Raw genomic sequence first — 16469 nt, forward strand, 5'->3', positions numbered from 1 at the left:
CCCCCACCCCAAACCCAACCTACTTAGAAAATCAATTACTCCAACCACATAGAGTAACCTCCTGGAGGGATGTTCTGGTAAATGTTTCTATCTCCTTACATTTCCACTCATGTCTTAGCTGCTCCCCTAGCCATCCCTTGGTTCTAGTGTTCTGAGTAGCTATTGCTGCATAACAAATCACTCCAACACAGTGGCTAAAATGGTAACGATATGTTTGGGGTTAAGTTATGTCCCCTCAAATGAGATGTTGAACCCTCAGTACTTCAGTACTATTGAGAAATAGGGCCATTGCAGAGGTAATTCGTTAAGATGAGGTCATACTGGAGTAGGGTGGGCCCCTAATCAAACATGACTGGTGTCCTTACAAGAAGAAGGAAATTTGAACACAGAAACCCAGGGAGAACACATGCAAAAATGGAGTCAGCGACTGGGATGATGCACTACACGCCAGGAATCACCAAGCGTTGCTACAGGAAGCGAGGAGAGAGGCAGCGGACAGATGCTCTCGGAGCCCTCGGAGCCCGCAGAACAAGCCAACACCTTGATTTTACACTGTAGCTTCCAGAGCTGCGAGAGGCTAGGTTTGTTGTTTTGCCCAGTTTGTGGTCACTTGTTACTAGGCAGCCCTAGGAACTCATACATGATCATTTCTTTTGCTCCTGAGTCTAGAGGGTACCAGGAGTCCAGGCAGTTCTCTCTCGGGGGCGGCCATGCATGGCAGGCATTCGGTGGCTGGGGTTGCGCTCATCTCAAAGGCTTCCTCACCACACGCCTGCCATCGGGGCTGGGAGGACTCAGACAGATGCGCCTGGAGGAGTGGGCCCTTCGGGCATCTCGCTCCATGTGGTCTCTGCACGTGGCGGCCTCAGGGGAGGTGTCCTTCCTACAGGGCGGCTGACAGCTCCCAGAGCGAGGTCCCAAGAGAGAATCTGGGAGGAACGACTTGGCCTTTTCTAATCAGCCTCAGCAATCAAAGACTATTCCTTTCACCTCATTCTGTTCCCAGAGGCCCACCCAGGTTCAAGGTGAGGAGACACGGACCCCACCTCCTGATGAGAGGAATGCCTAAGAATTCATGGACATGTGCGAAAACCACCCACTAGCTGGGTCGGGGGACACCTGGCCTGGGGGATGGCGGAGGCTCCCTGGGGACAGCATGTCTGCCTGTCTGGACCCCGAGGCACAAGGCTTTAGCCCCGTGAACAGGGCAGGTGCCAGGGAGCGGAGCCACCCCGCTCCTGCCCCTCCCAGCCCAGGCTGGAACACACCCCCTTCAGGCCTCACCCCCCAGGACTGCTGGGGCCCTGGGCTCACTCCCTCAGCTGAGACTCTGGGCCAGGCCCTGGAGACCCAGACTCTGCCCACGGTCACCCCTAGGGGCTCCTCCTGCCCATCACCCCCAAAGGGTGGAGAAGCTCAGGTGCTTTGCGTTCCTGACAGAGACCCGTCTTTGCCCCCTTCGTCTGAGGCCTTTTCTGACCCTGCCTTCCCCACTAACCTGAGCAACAAAGAGGCCCTCAGAGAAGGTTCCCCACGGAGGATAACCGCCCTGAGGTGGGGGCTCAGTCCCAGGGTCTGCAGCCGTCACTCCCCCAGCTAACCAACTCTCTGCCTTCTCATGAGTCTTTAGAAACAGCATGGGCAACAGGGAAAGGGGGTGGGGAGGTAGGAGAGGGTAAAAGGGGGATAAATGGTGATGGAAGGAGACTTGGCTTGGTGAACACACAATACAACGTACAGATAATGTATTACAGAACTGTACCCCTGAAACCTGCATAATTTTATTAACCAGTCACCCCAATAAATTTAATTGATTTAGATAGACAGACAGAATCTTCTCCTCACCCACACCCCACCCCACCCCACCCTGTTCATAAGGAGACGTGCATTTCTAGTTATGCTGAGTCTGTGGAGGCCGCTTTCCTGTCAAGGGAAATAGGACACATATGTAATACCTTAATCAATAAAGAAAGAAAAAAATGATTCAATTAGATAAAGACTGTTGATTTGTTTGGAATGCTTTGAACTGCAAATAACAGAAAAGTCAACCAAGACTTGCTTGAGCAATACAGACACTTAAGTAGGAGTAGGAGGTTTTAGGTTTTGTGCAATGATTCAGAAATGCTATTGAAAACCAGTTTCTTTCTATGTGTGTACTCACCATGCTTAGTTTGTTATTTACATCTCCTGCTGTTTCCTCGTGGTGGAGAGATAGCTGCTGCAGCTCCAGATGTCATGTACCACGTTCAAAAGAAGAAGGGCCCTAGCTGGTTTGGCTCAGTGGATACAGCGTCAGCCTGCGGACCAAAGGGTTCCAGGTTCAGCTCTGGTCAAGGGCATGTAACTCAGTTGCAGGCTCCTCCCCAGCCAGGCCCTGGTCAGGGCTCCTGCAGGAGGCAAGCAATCGATGTGTTTCTCTCACATAGATGTTTCTCTCTGTCATTCCCTGTCTTCCACTCTCCCTAAAAATCAATGGAAAAATATCCTTGGTGAGGGTTAACAAAAGAAGAAGGGAGCCCTGGTTGGTGTGGCTCAGTGGTATAGCATCGGTCCCAGCGCCAAACGGTCTCAGGTTTGATTCCCAGTCAAGGGCACCTACCTCGGCTGCAGGCTTGTTCCCCTGCCCGTGTCGGGCGCATGTGGGAGGCAACCAATCTATGTCTCTCTCACATCAACGTTTCTCTCTCTTTCCCCCTCCTTCCTTTCTCTACCCACTTCCTCTCTCCCTTCCACTTTCTCTAAAAATCAATGGGGGAAAATCATGGAAAAATATCCTCAGGTGAGGATTAACAACAACAAAAGAAAGAAGGGATATATTCATAGTAAACCCCCTTCAGGGGGTGGGTCCCGCTGTAGGGGATTCAAGGCTCCCCCCCTGGGCAGATTCTGCCCTGTGGCAAGACTGCCCAACAGGAAACTCATTTCCACCTCAGATGCCTGTATCAGATGCCTTTACATTTAAAAAAGCCTCCACAGAACAGGCGGTGCCCCGCTGGTAGGACCCACACGCACACGCATGCATGCACACACGCACACACGTGGGGCTAGGCAGGCAGGAGAAGGCTTTCTGGTACCTCAGGCCCATCACAGGCCTTCCAGCTGGAAGGAACCTGAGGACCTTCCCCCAACCCAACCGCATGTGGGGGAAACAGAGGCCCAGGGAAGCGACGTGATTGCCTCACAGTCCACACAGCAGAGCCGGGGCTGAGGAGCCCTGGCTCTGAGCCCCCTTAGCGCTCTGGGGGCGGGGTCCTCAGAAAGGGGGGCTTGGACCAGGAAATACAGGTCTCGGGTGGGTTCCCCGGAATCAGAGCCTGCGTCGGGGATTCCTAGTCAGATGGTGGACTGGGGAGGCTCTGAGGACGCGGGAGGTGAGGGTGCAGGAGAGGAAAGGGGTGCGAGCTGCATCAGAAAGTCGTCCCAGCTGGGGGCCCGCTGACCCACTGAGAGCAGGAGACTGGACTTGGGCCGGTGCACACACAACATCACAGACAGGTGAAGTATTACAGAATGGCACGCCTGAAACCTACCTAAGGTTCTTAACCAATGTCACCCCAATCGAATTGACAATTTAAGTAAATCTTGAAAAAAAAAAAAGAACCATGGAGAACAAAGTGGGGTCCCCACATCTCCACTCAACAGCCCTGGACCCCACCAGGTGGGCAGAAGCAAGTGTTTTGGTTTGTGTGCGTTCCCAGCCTGCTGAGCGGCCCGGAGAGTCAGTATGTCTTGAAAGGTAAGTCCTGAGACCACACTGGGTTGCCAGTGAATTCATTATCCCATTACACAGGCCTGAATTATTCAGCGCTCGGAGGCCGCCTCAGGAATGTGCCCGAGCACAGTCGATGCGGGCATTAGTGGGATGGATGGAGTCAGGCCCCGTGCAGGGCCGGGGCCGGGATGAAGGGATGATGGATCTGGGCCCAGAGAGGCTGCCAGGGCTTGAGGCACAGGAGGGTGTAGCTGGCAGGACCTGGGACCTCGGGGAAGGCTTGTGTACATATGCACAGACCTCCTAAGTGCCCCTGTCCCCCAGGAAACTGGTAGAGCGTATTTGGGGAGCCCACCTGCTCCAAATAGCCCGGGCACAGAGGCCCAGGCTCCAGCTCCTGGCTGTGACCTCCAGCAGGGCATTCACCTCGCTGAGTCTCAGTGTCCTTACCTGTAAAGTGCAGCCGTGAAGCCACATGCTCCCTGGACCCACTCTCCCCTTGGAGTCTAATGACAGAACTGGTTTTTCCTTGAGCACATGACCCTCTGGAATCAAGACTACCTCGAGGCTGAAGCGTGCCCATGTGACCCAGTGCTAGTCAAGAGAATGCGGGTAGAAGTACCCTGTGAAACTCAGGACACAGGTCCTTAAAGGAAGGGGGTGAGTCCTATCTTCCCTTTTCCTTTTTCCTGAAAACTGGGATAAAGGTGCGATGGCTGGAGCTCAAGCAGCCATTTTGCTCCGTGAGGAGAAGCCACATGACGAGGATGGCAGCACAACGGAGTAGAAGCCTGAGTCCCTGTTGGCCCTGGAGCCTCCTTACCACCTCCAGGTTGTATCTAAAATAGGAATTAACTTCTCTCTGGGTTAAGTCTGGCCTTTTGGAGTTTTCTGTCACCGCCAAACCCTACTTGGCTTGGTTGAGCAAGTCTGAGAATGAAATGCGACATTACAGGAAAAGCAGCCGTCTCAATAGGCACTTCCTCTAGGATACTTCAGTGGGTAAGAACTGTAAGCCCAGGAATCAGAGGATCTGAGTTCAAATCCCAACGCTTCCATTTTATAAACTGTGCGACTTCAGGCAGGTTGCTTCATCTCTCTGTGCTTCCACTCCTCACCTGTAACCCGGGGATAAATAGGAGAATGAAGTGACTTCCTGTGAAGTTACAAGAAGCGGCTGGCACACAGCAAGTGTTATGTAAGCAGCAGCAGCTAGTATCGCATGTTCACACATTTAGGGGGCATCCCAATGTACTGGTGGCTCAAGGACCTGGGTCTCCATACCTCCCCCAAAGCTTCCATCCATTTCAACTTGGATTTTCCCCTCAGGGTGACAATTGTGAACCTGTCAGGACGCCTCGAGGGAGAGGACCCCAATCTGAACCAATGGGAATGGGCGGCAGAGACGGGGCTCCTGGTGGGGCCGGGAGGACTGCTCTCTGGGCTCCAGATGAAGTTCTGACTGAGGAAGAGAAAAGGGAAATAAAACCCGCTGACCGCGTACCCCGGGCTGATATCGCTCCGCGCTGGGCCCTCCCTCGCTGGGAGTGGATTAAATCAGAGGTTACAGCTCCCGTGCCAGCAGCACAAAGGCCAGTAAGGAATATGAGTGAAATCCGTTGTTGGAGGCAGCAGGGAGTGGTGGGGACTGGGGCATGAGCCCAGGACCCGTGTGGGGGTGGGGATGGGGGCAGAAACATGCAGTCAGTCCTGGCAGACTCGCCATGCAGCAAAATGGGCCCAGTTTTGTCAAATATTCCGCGTTTTCAACGGAAATGGAAATCAAATCTCAATTCTTTGTGAAATTTTCTGACTGTTTAGCTTTGGCTCCATGCAAATAAACCAAACACTCATCAAGCAAAACAAAGTATGTCCCCAGGCCAGCCTGGGGCTGCGGATGTAAACAAGCGCTGAGCAGTCCCCTGCTCGCAGCCTGGGTGGAGGCGGGGGAGCCTTGCAACCTCGGGCAACACTCCAGATCATCAGGTTCTTCCTCTGAGGCTAAGCTGATGGGAAAATCTTAGCTCCTGCATCCGGCAGCCGCCCTGGCCTGCCTGCCCCAGCAGAGGCCGTGCCCAGGGGGGGTCTCTGCACTGAGCATGGGGGACACCATGGGGCCCTTGGGATCTGTGTGTAGATGGGCCTGCTGCCCCCGACTGCACTCCACCAGCAGCAGCAGGGTTCCACGTCCCCACCCTTTGCCCTGCGCCCTCTCAGGGCCAGCCCACGGAGGGGAGAGCGCACACCCTGGCCAGGTGGTGCTGTGGCCTTAAAAGCTGGCGCGGTGGGCCCCTCGCACCTGCACTGTCCGCTGGGCAAGAGCATCCCGGGTTGGAATGTCTGAACCCACCACCTGAAGCAGCAGCACCCCGGCTGACCTCTGAGCCACGAGCGAGAAAATGAGGTGCTTATTCTAGAAGCCAAACGTGGGGCTGGTATGCAGATGTCCACGGCACGGCCCCACTACGATGCCAGGAGGACATGGGCTCCCCAGCCCCGTCCCCAGCAAGCTGCCCGGGAGCTCCCACCCAGCTGGCCGTCTACTGCCCCCTGGCTCTGAGGCACAGGGAGGCCCCCCGGAGGGGTGAGACCCCCGCTGAGGGCCACACAGACCTGGAGCCGACCCCCACGTCCTGCTGTGGGGCCTTGGGTGAGTCCCTTCCTCTGAGAGCCCCCTGTGGAGTGTGGGCGCGCCCCTTCCTCACCAGGGATGGGGCCTGAGGAGAGGCCGCGGGGCCCCAGCAGCACAGAGGGGGTGCCCAGCGCAGGCATGTGGATGCGCCGGGTGGGGAGGGCTGGCCTGCCCGGAGTCTTTGGATGGGGCGTCTCCTGCGAGAAAGCTCGCTCCCAGGGAAAACGAGGCCTCGCTTTGAGGGCATGATCTCAAGCTCAGGCAAGAGCCTGGCCCTGTGCCTGAAGAAAAGCAAGCAGGGTTACCTCAGTACCAACTCTAAGCCTCCCCACCACGCAGGCCAGGCCTACTCCGGGCCTGTATCAGTCAGGAACATTTTGAGCGTCAAGTAAAACATTATGCAGCTAATCGGGCTGCTCAGTGGGTAGAGTGTCGGCTCCAGGACCAAAGGGTCTCGGGTTCGATTCCCAGTCAAGACCACGTACTTTGGTTGCAGGTTCAATCCCTGGCCCTGGTCGGGGCAGGAGCAGGAGGCAACAGATTGATGTCACTCTCTCATCGATGTTTCTCTCTCGCTACCCACTCCTCCCTCCCTCCAACTCTCTCTAAAAAAACAATCAATGGAAAAAATGCTTAAACACAAAGGCTCCATTTTCTCATGTGATGAGTAGTTTGGAGGTAGACAGTTGCTGGTGGTGGTTCAATGGCTAGTGATGTCTTCAAGGACCAACACGCCACCTTTCCTCTTGCCATCCTCACTTTGGGGGGCATGATTTGGGGATTTTGTGTGTGTTTGTTTTAATCCTCACCTGAGGGCATGCTTATTGATTTAAAGAGGAGAAGGGAGAGGAAGAGAGAGAGAGAGAGAGAGAGAGAGAGAGAGAGAGAGAGAGAGAGGTAGGAACATCGATGTGAGAGAGGACATCAATTTTGATTGATCACCTTTCGTACACACCCCAACCGGGGATTGAACCCACAACCTGTCAGTATAGGGATGACATTCCAGCTGAGCCACGCCAGCCAGGGCTGGTGTTTTAAGCCTTAACCTTGTTGCCTCATGGCCACAAGATGGCTGCTATGGTCCCAACCATTTCATCTTACATAACCCCATTCAAGGTAAGAGAGGCTACGCAAGAACAGGGGTTTCTTATTATCAGGGAGGAAAATGTCCTGAGAGGCACCCCTTCATCTCCGGCCAGAAATGAACTGCAGGAGCGGGTGAGAGCAGACCCTTGCAAAGAGGACTGGGGTGGTTGGGATCACACTTCGCCGCCCAGGGCTGGGCACGCTGTTGCCTGAACAGTGAGTGTCAGGTTCCTGTTGGCAAGGCCAGGGGAGGGACGCTTCAGGGACAGACAGCAGCAGTGCCAGCTGGAGGAGGGGGCATCGGTCCCACAGGGGAGCAGTGCCAGGCGGGGCCCTTCACTGCAAACCATGGGAGCTGCTCCCTGCAAACAGCAGCTTTTACTTTGTGGCAAAAACAGACCCACTCTGTTGTAGGCAGCAGCCTCTGCCAGGCCCGAGAATCAGGCCCCAGAGTCAGGCCTGGTGCGTCATGAGCAGGAGCTGCGCAGCTGGAAGCCCGCCCACCGCATCCAGGACCGTCTGGTGAGAACACAGCCACCACGCGGCCCACCGCCGGCCGGGGCCGCGCCACCCACCACGCGGCCCACCGCCGGCCGGAGCCTGTGCCACCCACCACGAGGCCCACCGCCGGCCCGAGGCAGCGCCAACGACCGGCAGACACGGGCGCCACGCGCACGCTGGTTGCTGAGCACCGTTCCACACGCAGCGCTCACCCACGGCCTGCATTTGCGTTGTCTTGTGCCCCATCTGATGGGTGGACGGAGGCCCCGGGCCTTCTGGGAAGTCCGTGTGCTTGCTCTCTGGGGGAAGGAAGGACTCACCGTGAGGCCAGTGTCTCCATGGGGGGAGAGAAGCTCCAGGGACACGTTCTCAGCCAGTCCGCAAAGGGCCCCATGAAGTCCACCGTTGGAAGGCTTCTGAGGGTGGGCCGAGGTGTCCGTCAGAACCACCCCAATGAGAAAGGAGGAGAGAAACACGTGACACCATGAAAAACACACCCAGATATGCACTGGGGACTCCCAGAAGCACCTGGGTTGAGCCAATAAACTGATTCCCAGGTCAGTTGTTGGCACCTGGCGGGTGCCTCCCAAGAGCTGAATGCATTTCCAGAGGCTCCAGGGGCTCTGGGCCGGGGCCCAGGGGTGAGATAACAAGCTTTTATGGAAGCTGAGCCAGAGACCAGTTCACATCCCACTCTGCCACTTCCATATCACCTGACACCTGGGAGCCTTGGTTTAAACATCTGGAAAATGGAGACAGTGCTAGCTGCTGAGAGGGGTGCCAGGAGGAAGCCTCTCCCCTCCCATTCTGTGGGTGCCACAGCAGGGAGTCCTAACCCCGGGGTTCTGGGGGCGGGGGCACAGGAACCAGGAGAGGTATCTTAATCCATGCGACCATCCTGAGAGGTTGGAGGCTGTGCAGGCAGAATTTTGCCCTCGTCTCATGATGTCCACCACCCATGTCACTGCCAAGGGGGGCTTTGCGGGTGTAACTAAGGTTACTTACTAACTAGCTCGCCTGCAAATAGGGAGGTGACCCCGGACTGTCTGGGAGGGCCCAATGCAGTCACATTAGCTCTTAAAAGCAGAGGGGAAGGCAGCGCGACCTGAAGCATCTGGAAGGTTCCAGGTTCTTTGCTGGCCTTGGACACGGAGGAGCCCCGGGAGGACCTGAATCTGCCACAGCCAGGGAGCGTGGAAGGGGGCCCGGCCGCCAGACCTCACCTTGCCAGGCTGGGGACCCACAGAACCACGGGGTGGTAAGTGGGTGTGTTAAGCCACCAAGTGTGTGGCAGCTCATTGCCCAGCACAGAACCTAACACGGAAGTGTCAGCCCCATTTTCTAGGTGAGGAGCGCTGAGCTCACACAGCCACAGAGGGAGTGGTGGGACCAATGTATGATCCAAGCCCCGGCGCGCCCTGAGCCCGTGCTGTCCCTGCCCATCGGCCTGTCCAGATGAGGCAACAGAGGCAGTAGAGGCTGGGCGCTGTCTGCGCCAGCTCTGCAGCATCTCAGCACACAGGAGGGGGAGCAGGCGGGGGGCCCCCAACTCCTCTCAGGAGCCCCAGGAGCCCCTGACTCGCAGTCCTCCTGCATCAGCTCAGCTCCAAATGGCGCCTAGAGTCCTGGAGACTTAGGCAAAGAGATGCCGTCCTCGAGGGGGTGTGGGGGGATGGACACAGCAGACTTCACCCAGATGTTCGGACTCCAGGCCTCAGCTTCCCTGAGGAGGGAAGAGGCCGAAAGAAGGCAAGCGCTGGAGGGAGACCCAGAGGCACCTCAGCGGCTGAGGAGGAGCCCGCTGAGTGTGAGGGGGGGCTGACGGGCCCAGAGGCAGGAAGAGGATTCCTGGGGCCGGGACGGGCGGGGCTGGCCACTGAGGCCCTTCTGGCCTAACGGACATCACTTCCATGTCCCGACTTCTCTGATCGAGGCTCTAAATCAGAGGGAAAGGTTGTTCCAGGAGTCAGATCAAAGATATATTCAGCCCAGCCAGCGTGGCTGAGCATCGACCTATGAACCAGGAGGTCACGGTTTGATTCCCAGCCAGGGCATATGCCGGGAGCCGGTCCATCCTTGCTGTTTCAAGGGACCTGGCATATATGGCATACGGTTCTTAATATGTTTGCTCACCTTCTTGGCGCTGTGTTTTAACCAAGGTCACCTCTCCAAGAAAGGTTGAATCCCCAGGTAGGGATTTTCCCCTGAAGTTAGGGAGGGAATAAAACCCCTCAACTAAGTGCCAGGCGGGTAATTAATCACTTTAACTACGAACAATCATGCTTAAGCTACATAATCTTTACTCCCTAGAATGGAGATAAGAAACGCCCTAACCTTTGTAATAGAGATTGATAGGATTGGAATCAACTGGTATAAATACAGATGCAACAAGACAGCAAAAGACAGAATTTAGAACACAGAACTCATGAGACAGAATTCAGAAGACAGAACCAACGCGGAACCTGGAGATGGAGGAGCTTCGCTAGAGAAAACATGGCAAGGGATCCTGGACTGAACCTGACTACAGAAATATGGCAAGAGAACCTGACTAGAACCTGGTGACTGAACCTGGCTGGAGATCTCAGACAGAATCTGGCTGGAGAACCTAGCGAGGGAACATGGCTACAGAACCTGGCTGGAGATCCGAAGCAGAACCTCTCTGGAGATCCAGACCAGAACTTGGCTGGAGACCCTGGCTGGAGATCCTGGCTAGGCTGCTGATCAACTGAACGCTATCTCTGTATCGTTCCTTCTTCGCCGACTCCGTCTACGCCTTTGGGAACCCCTGGACCTGCTGGAGTTGGACCCCGGCAGGCATAGGCACGGGTTGTGGGCTTGATCCCCAGTGGCGGGCATGCAGGAGGCAGCAAATCAATAATTCTCTCTCAACATTGATGTTTTTCTCTCTCTCTCCCTTCAATAAAAATATTTTTTTAAAAAAAGATGTATTCAATTTCTCATTAAAAGCCAGATTTCCAACCTTCCCTGAGAAATCATACATTCTGGCCACCCTGCGCCCATCTTTCCACGTGGCAGCATGGGCTGCAGTCATGCCTTCTGATGGGCATGAGCTCTGGAGCACCACAGTCCCCACTGCTCTCTATCGCCCTCCCCGCTCCTACCTGCCTCATCCCTGGAAACATGAGCTCCAATCCCTTAGGCCAATTTGATCTATGACCTTTCTCTGCTGCCCCTACCCCTCCCAGTCCCGGGGGACCTTCCGGGACCAGGCCTAGCCTCTGTGATGCTAGCAGGGCTGGGAGAAGGAAAAGTTGGGGGCATTAGGATAGAAATTCAGGTGCCTCTTCCAGACCCCTTTGTGTGGACAGCTGTTCCCAGTGATCTGGTTTGGCTAAGAATTGACCAGGTCATATCCCTGACTTCCTGCTATGAACCTAAGGGAAGCACCCCATTTCCTCTGCCTTCATGAGCCTGTGGGCGCCATGATGCCTAATGGAGCAGCTGCGCTTGGGCAAAGGGGCAGCTGAGAAAGGTGGAAATGGTCCCCTCCTCCCTGGGGCAGCTGCCCGAGTCCACATGGCCCTGGGGGGAGGCCCAGCTCCCCCACTTCTGGGGCCACTTCTCGGGTCAAAAATCAAAACCCACTTTGTCTTCGGGCCCCTGGCCTTTAGGAAACGGCCCTGTAACAGATTCGGAGGCGACACTGTGCCGCCCTCGCTGTGAGCTGAGTTGCTGGCGCTGCAATGGAAGAGACAAGAAATGAGGAGTAAATGGGGGAGGGAGGTGGAAAAATTAAATTTTGCATGATCAGCAAGGTTTCAAACAATCGCTCGCCAACTGAAGTGGGTGCCACGTCTATAAGTCATTCTGTTTTATAGACCATTAGGATCTCCAGAGAGAACCTGCATGGAGACCACTGCTTTTTGTTGAAATTAAAATGTCAGGGAAAAAGAAATAGAACAAAACAGGGAATCTGCAATTAATTACCAGGCCATAAAAATTCAATAATCAGGAGGCAGCGCGGCCGCGGGCCCAGAGGTATCAGAGCCAGCGTAACAAGAATGGAATACATTAATCTTTTCAAATTAGTTTTTTAATCTGGCGGGGATATATGGTGACATGCCTCCCCTCCCCGCCCCTGGGCCCCCGCCCCCGCCCCCTTCCCAGGCTCCAGACTGAAGCCTGGCCAGAGAGGGAGGCTCTGGTGTGAGACGGGGACCTGTCACACCTGGACCCCAGACAGGGGAGAGAATGGGGTCTGCAGCCCCAGCTGAGCCCAGTGCCCGCTCGCCGGCTGGCCTGGGAGGGGCGCGGGCCGCGGTGCCAGGGAGGCTGGCTCCAGCTGAGGCCCATGGAGCCAGAGCCGCTCCGCCTGTGTGTCCCGGCTCTGGGTGGGGTCAGAGGGCCTGGGGGGCAAGCATGGAGAGGTGGTCTCTGAGCTTTGGTTTCCTCCTCTGGAAAACGGAGCAGTGCCACAGCCTCACAGGGACGCCCGGGGCTCAATAAAAGCCCCCACTGCTTCTAGGCTTACCGTCTAGACTGGCAGCTCAGACTGCAAGGAGCCCGAGGCACCGCCAGCACACAATCCAGAGCATTTATTTAGCACCTGCTGTGTGCTCAGCTCCGGGAAAGGGGACCAGCAGCCTCAGGACTGACCCTGGGAAATGAGACGTGTAGTCAGGTCACAGGGACAAGCAGGATGCAGAGGATCCATGGGGAAGCGGCTCTGAGCAGGACGCTTGACTGGTGACAGGGAATTGGGAGGAGCTGGACCGCCCCACGTGGGCCACCAGCAGCTCTGGCTGCGTCTAACTGGAGCCACGCCCCAGAACTGCTATGGTCAGCCCAGTGTTCCGAGTTTGTCTCCAGCTGAGCCTGCTCTTCAGCCTCAGCCAAGTCTCTCTCACTAACTGCCCCTCTCCCCCAACAAGCCTGCCTCTGGGCCTTGCTGGCGCTGAGCCCCGCCTCGCAAGCCCCAGGTGGCCACATTAGCCTGTGGTGTTACCAGATGGGACTATTAATAACCCATTTCACAGAAGAGGAAATTGTGAAGCTGGGGTTGCTATAGCCTCCGAACCCAACTTCACTAATACAAGCCAGGGCAGTTTCTCCCACCTCTCCCAGAGTTTGGCACACAGTAGGTGTTCAACCAACACTAACTAGACAGTGTCCCTGCAGAACAGCCTACAAGGGGCCTCACCTGCCCTCTGACCTCTTTCCTCCCCAAAATGTCATCACTCCAACCTATAATTGCAACAGCAGCTGGCATTTATTGAGTACCTACTGTGTGACAGGCTGTGGGATCTGGTACCATTTGCAATAAGACTGTGGTTCCCGCCCTGACCGGTTTGGCTCAGTGGATAGAGCGTCGGCCTGCAGACTGAGGGGTCCCGGGTTCGATTCTGGTCAAGGGCATGTACCTTGGTTGCGGGCACATCCCCAGTGGGAGGTGTGCAGGAGGCAGCTGATCGATGTTTCTCTCTCATCGATGTTTCAGGCTCTCTATTCCTCTCCCTTCCTCTCTGTAAAAGATCAATAAAATATATATTTTTTAAAAAAAGACTGGTTCCCGTTTTCACAAAGGAAACTGAGACTTAGAGAGACTGATGGGCCCCAAGATCTCACACTCATGTCCCCTTGGCACCCAGGATTCTAAATAAGGACATCTCAATGCCCCATCAACCTGCCCGGCCCAGAGCTCTCCGATTGGCCTCTCGCTGTGTACCCCCAAACCCGGTCCTTCACTCCTTCAACCTGATGCCCTTGGTCATCTCTCCCAAAGGCCTCCTCTAATTCTCTCAGGAACTTTAATTTCCCTCACTTTTTACTCCTTGCCATCCTGCTACACCGACGGCCCACTCACCCTCCCACATGTGCTCCAAGGGTCTCAGCAGAAATGGTAGTGACGAGGCAGAAGCGTATCAAATTTTTCCTCCCTGACCCAGGCTCCCACACCCTGCACGCAGTCCTGCTCCCCGCCGGGCGAAGTTCCGAGCGCAGCCACCAGATGGCGACCGGCTCTCTCGGGCAGGGCTTGCAGTAAGGCTGTGCGGCCGCCAGATGGTGCTCGAGGCCGCGGTCGGCGAGCAGTGCGGGGGACGAGACAGAACAGGAAGGCCCGAGGGTCCGAGCGCGGCCCCGGCAGCCCGAGCACAAGTGACTTTGCCACCCCCGCGCCCTCCTCGCGCCATGATCCAGCCCGTGCCTCGGCTCTCTGTGCCCGCCGCGCTGGCCCTGGGATCGGCTGCTCTGGGCGCTGCCTTCGCTACCGGCCTTTTCCTGGGTGAGTAGGAAGGAGCTAGCGGCTCCCTCTGCAGAGGTCCCGCGTGCGGGGCGGGAGCAAAGCCGAGTCCCCGGGGCTGGCTGCGGCTAAGGCTCACCCCGGGCGCTCTGGAGTCCCAGGCCCTGACCCAGCACCCCGCCCGGCAGGGAGACGGTGCTCTTCACGGCGATCCCGGCGAGAGAAGCGCCTGCTGCCCCCCGAGGACAGCCCCCTGTGGCAGTACCTGCTGAGCCGCTCCTTGCGGGAGCACCCAGCGCTGCGGAGCCTGCGGCTGGTCAGCGGGGCCGAGGGCGGGGACGGGCGCCCACCCGAGCCCCGCGGGTCCCACGTGGTTGCATGACCTTGGGCTGGGCGGGGACCCACTCGGCTTCCGCGCTCCTCGGCCGGTGCGCCGTGCGCGGTGGGCGTTCCCTGGGAAGGCGCTCCCCTGGGCGGTGCCCACAGCTACCCCAGCGGAGGGGGGGCCTCCACCTGGGGGGACAGCAGAGCTGGAGCGACCCTCTCCCCACCACACACACAGCTGACGCTGGAGCAGCCGCAGGGAGAGTCCATGATGACCTGTGAGCAGGCCCAGCTTCTGGCCAACCTGGCGCGGCTCATTAAGGCCAAGAAGGCGCTGGACCTGGGTAGGGCGCGCGGCCGCGACCACTGGGGGTCCAAGTCACCGGCCATCTCCGCACGGTGGCCTGAGCCTGTGCATGTCCCCGTCCCCAGGCACGTTCACAGGCTACTCGGCCCTAGCACTGGCCCTAGCCCTGCCCCCGGCCGGGCGCGTGGTGACCTGCGAGGTGAACCCGGGGCCCCCGGAGCTGGGGCGGCCCCTATGGCGGAAGGTGAGTGTCCCTCTCAGGTCCCCGGGAGCCAGCACCGGCAGAAAGGACCGGCTGGCCCTGACCCCACTCCATCCGCAGGCTGAAGAGGAACACAAGATTGACCTTCGGTTGAAGCCCGCCCTGGAAACCCTGGGTGAGCACCGGTGTGAAAGGGCCTTGGCGCCATTTCCCAAATAGGGCCATCGGGTGCCAGCTAGTGACCGGGCCCTCCGGACGGGCCTGGGGCAATGCCAGCCCCGCTGCCCAGCCTCGGTACGCGGCCACATGCAGGGTGGCGATGCTGGCGTCCTCGAGGCCGGAGTCCCCGAGTGGTCACAGCAGCAGAACTGGCCCGGGCAGGGCTCCGGCCACTGGGACTGCGGACTCAGCCACCTTGCCCTCCTCCCTCCTCCCCCGCAAGATGAGCTCCTGGACGCGGGCGAAGCTGGCACCTTCGACGTAGCCGTGGTGGACGCCGACAAGGAGAACTGCACCCTCTACTACGAGCGGTGCCTGCAGCTGCTGCGCCCCGGAGGCATCCTCGCTGTCCTCAGTGTAAGGATGAGACTCGGGAGGACACTCGGGCTGGGAGTCTCTTTCCCGTGGGCCCCTCCCGGGGCCCCGCCCCAAAGCCCCGCCCAGTGCTCAGGTAAGCCCCGCCCTCGAGGTATTCAAGCCGAGTCCCCAGGCCTTTCCAGGCTCTAGTCTCGAGTCTCCAGCTCACGCCCCGCCTCCTGCTCGGGTACCGCCCCCGGAGGCCCCGCCCCGTGACGCCCCGCCCCTCCGCAGGTCCTGTGGCGGGGACGAGTGTTGCAACCCCAACCGCGAGACTTGGAAACGCAGTGCGTCCGAAACCTGAACGAGCGCATCCTGCGCGACGCCCGGGTGCACATCAGCCTCCTGCCCCTGGGCGACGGCCTCACCTTAGCCTTCAAAATCTAAGGCTGCCCCTAGCCACGGCCTCGGTGGAGGGGACCTGGGAATCCCAGCCATCGACCCCGTTTTAAATCCGTCAATAAAGTGGGTCCGAGACACAACCTTCTGAGCTTCCACTGAAGTGGGGTAGGAAGGGAAGGCCCAGCACAGCCGGCTTCTTGGGCTAGAGCGAGCCTTCAGGTCAGTTCACCTCCGGGCAGTCCTGACGGCCCAGGCACCAGGGCTGTGGCCCAGGCACTGGAGCCTCCAGCTGACTAGAGCCTGGGCGGTACAAGTCTTAATTGACCTGCCCACATGCCATTAGATAGAGGACCCCGCTCCTCAGGTCCACCTCTACTTCCGGGCTCGGGGCTAGATGGGTGCAGCCACCTTGGTCTCCCTGACACCTTCCTAGGAAGGATAGTGGCTGAAGTTCAATCCCCGTGCAGCTGGGACCAGTGGGGAACCGTATCTGGGATCTGACAACAGGCCTTGCCGGCGAGGTGAGACCAGTGCAGCCAGCCACTTGCCCATGTTTTGCCGTGTCAGCGCGGCCTCACTTCTGCA

The 16469-nt window shown here is 57.6% G+C and overlaps 1 protein-coding gene across 1 annotated transcript; it reads left to right on the forward strand.

Moving 5' to 3' along the window:
* Positions 1-13963: 13963 nt before the first annotated feature.
* COMTD1 (catechol-O-methyltransferase domain containing 1) lies at positions 13964-16024 on the forward strand. Its single transcript, XM_059662286.1, has 7 exons — positions 13964-14175; positions 14322-14449; positions 14696-14801; positions 14890-15008; positions 15087-15141; positions 15409-15542; positions 15777-16024. The coding sequence occupies exons 1-7, from the start codon at positions 14082-14084 to the stop codon at positions 15927-15929; spliced, it is 789 nt and encodes a 262-aa protein (XP_059518269.1). The 5' UTR covers positions 13964-14081; the 3' UTR covers positions 15930-16024.
* Positions 16025-16469: the final 445 nt, after the last annotated feature.

This window comes from Myotis daubentonii, chromosome 13 (genome assembly GCF_963259705.1).
Source record: "Myotis daubentonii chromosome 13, mMyoDau2.1, whole genome shotgun sequence".
Lineage (NCBI taxonomy): Eukaryota > Metazoa > Chordata > Mammalia > Chiroptera > Vespertilionidae > Myotis > Myotis daubentonii.

What these genes read in the sequence shown, in the direction of transcription:
- COMTD1 (XM_059662286.1), top strand. Translation starts at nt 14,082, where the DNA reads ATGATCCAGCCCGTGCCTCGGCTCTCTGTGCCCGCCGCGCTGGCCCTG. An exon ending in CAAGAAGGCGCTGGACCTGG is followed by an intron (nt 14,802 to 14,889) that starts GTAGGGCGCGCG and finishes CCCCGTCCCCAG; the next exon opens with GCACGTTCACAGGCTACTCG. An exon ending in GCCCGCCCTGGAAACCCTGG is followed by an intron (nt 15,142 to 15,408) that starts GTGAGCACCGGT and finishes CTCCCCCGCAAG; the next exon opens with ATGAGCTCCTGGACGCGGGC.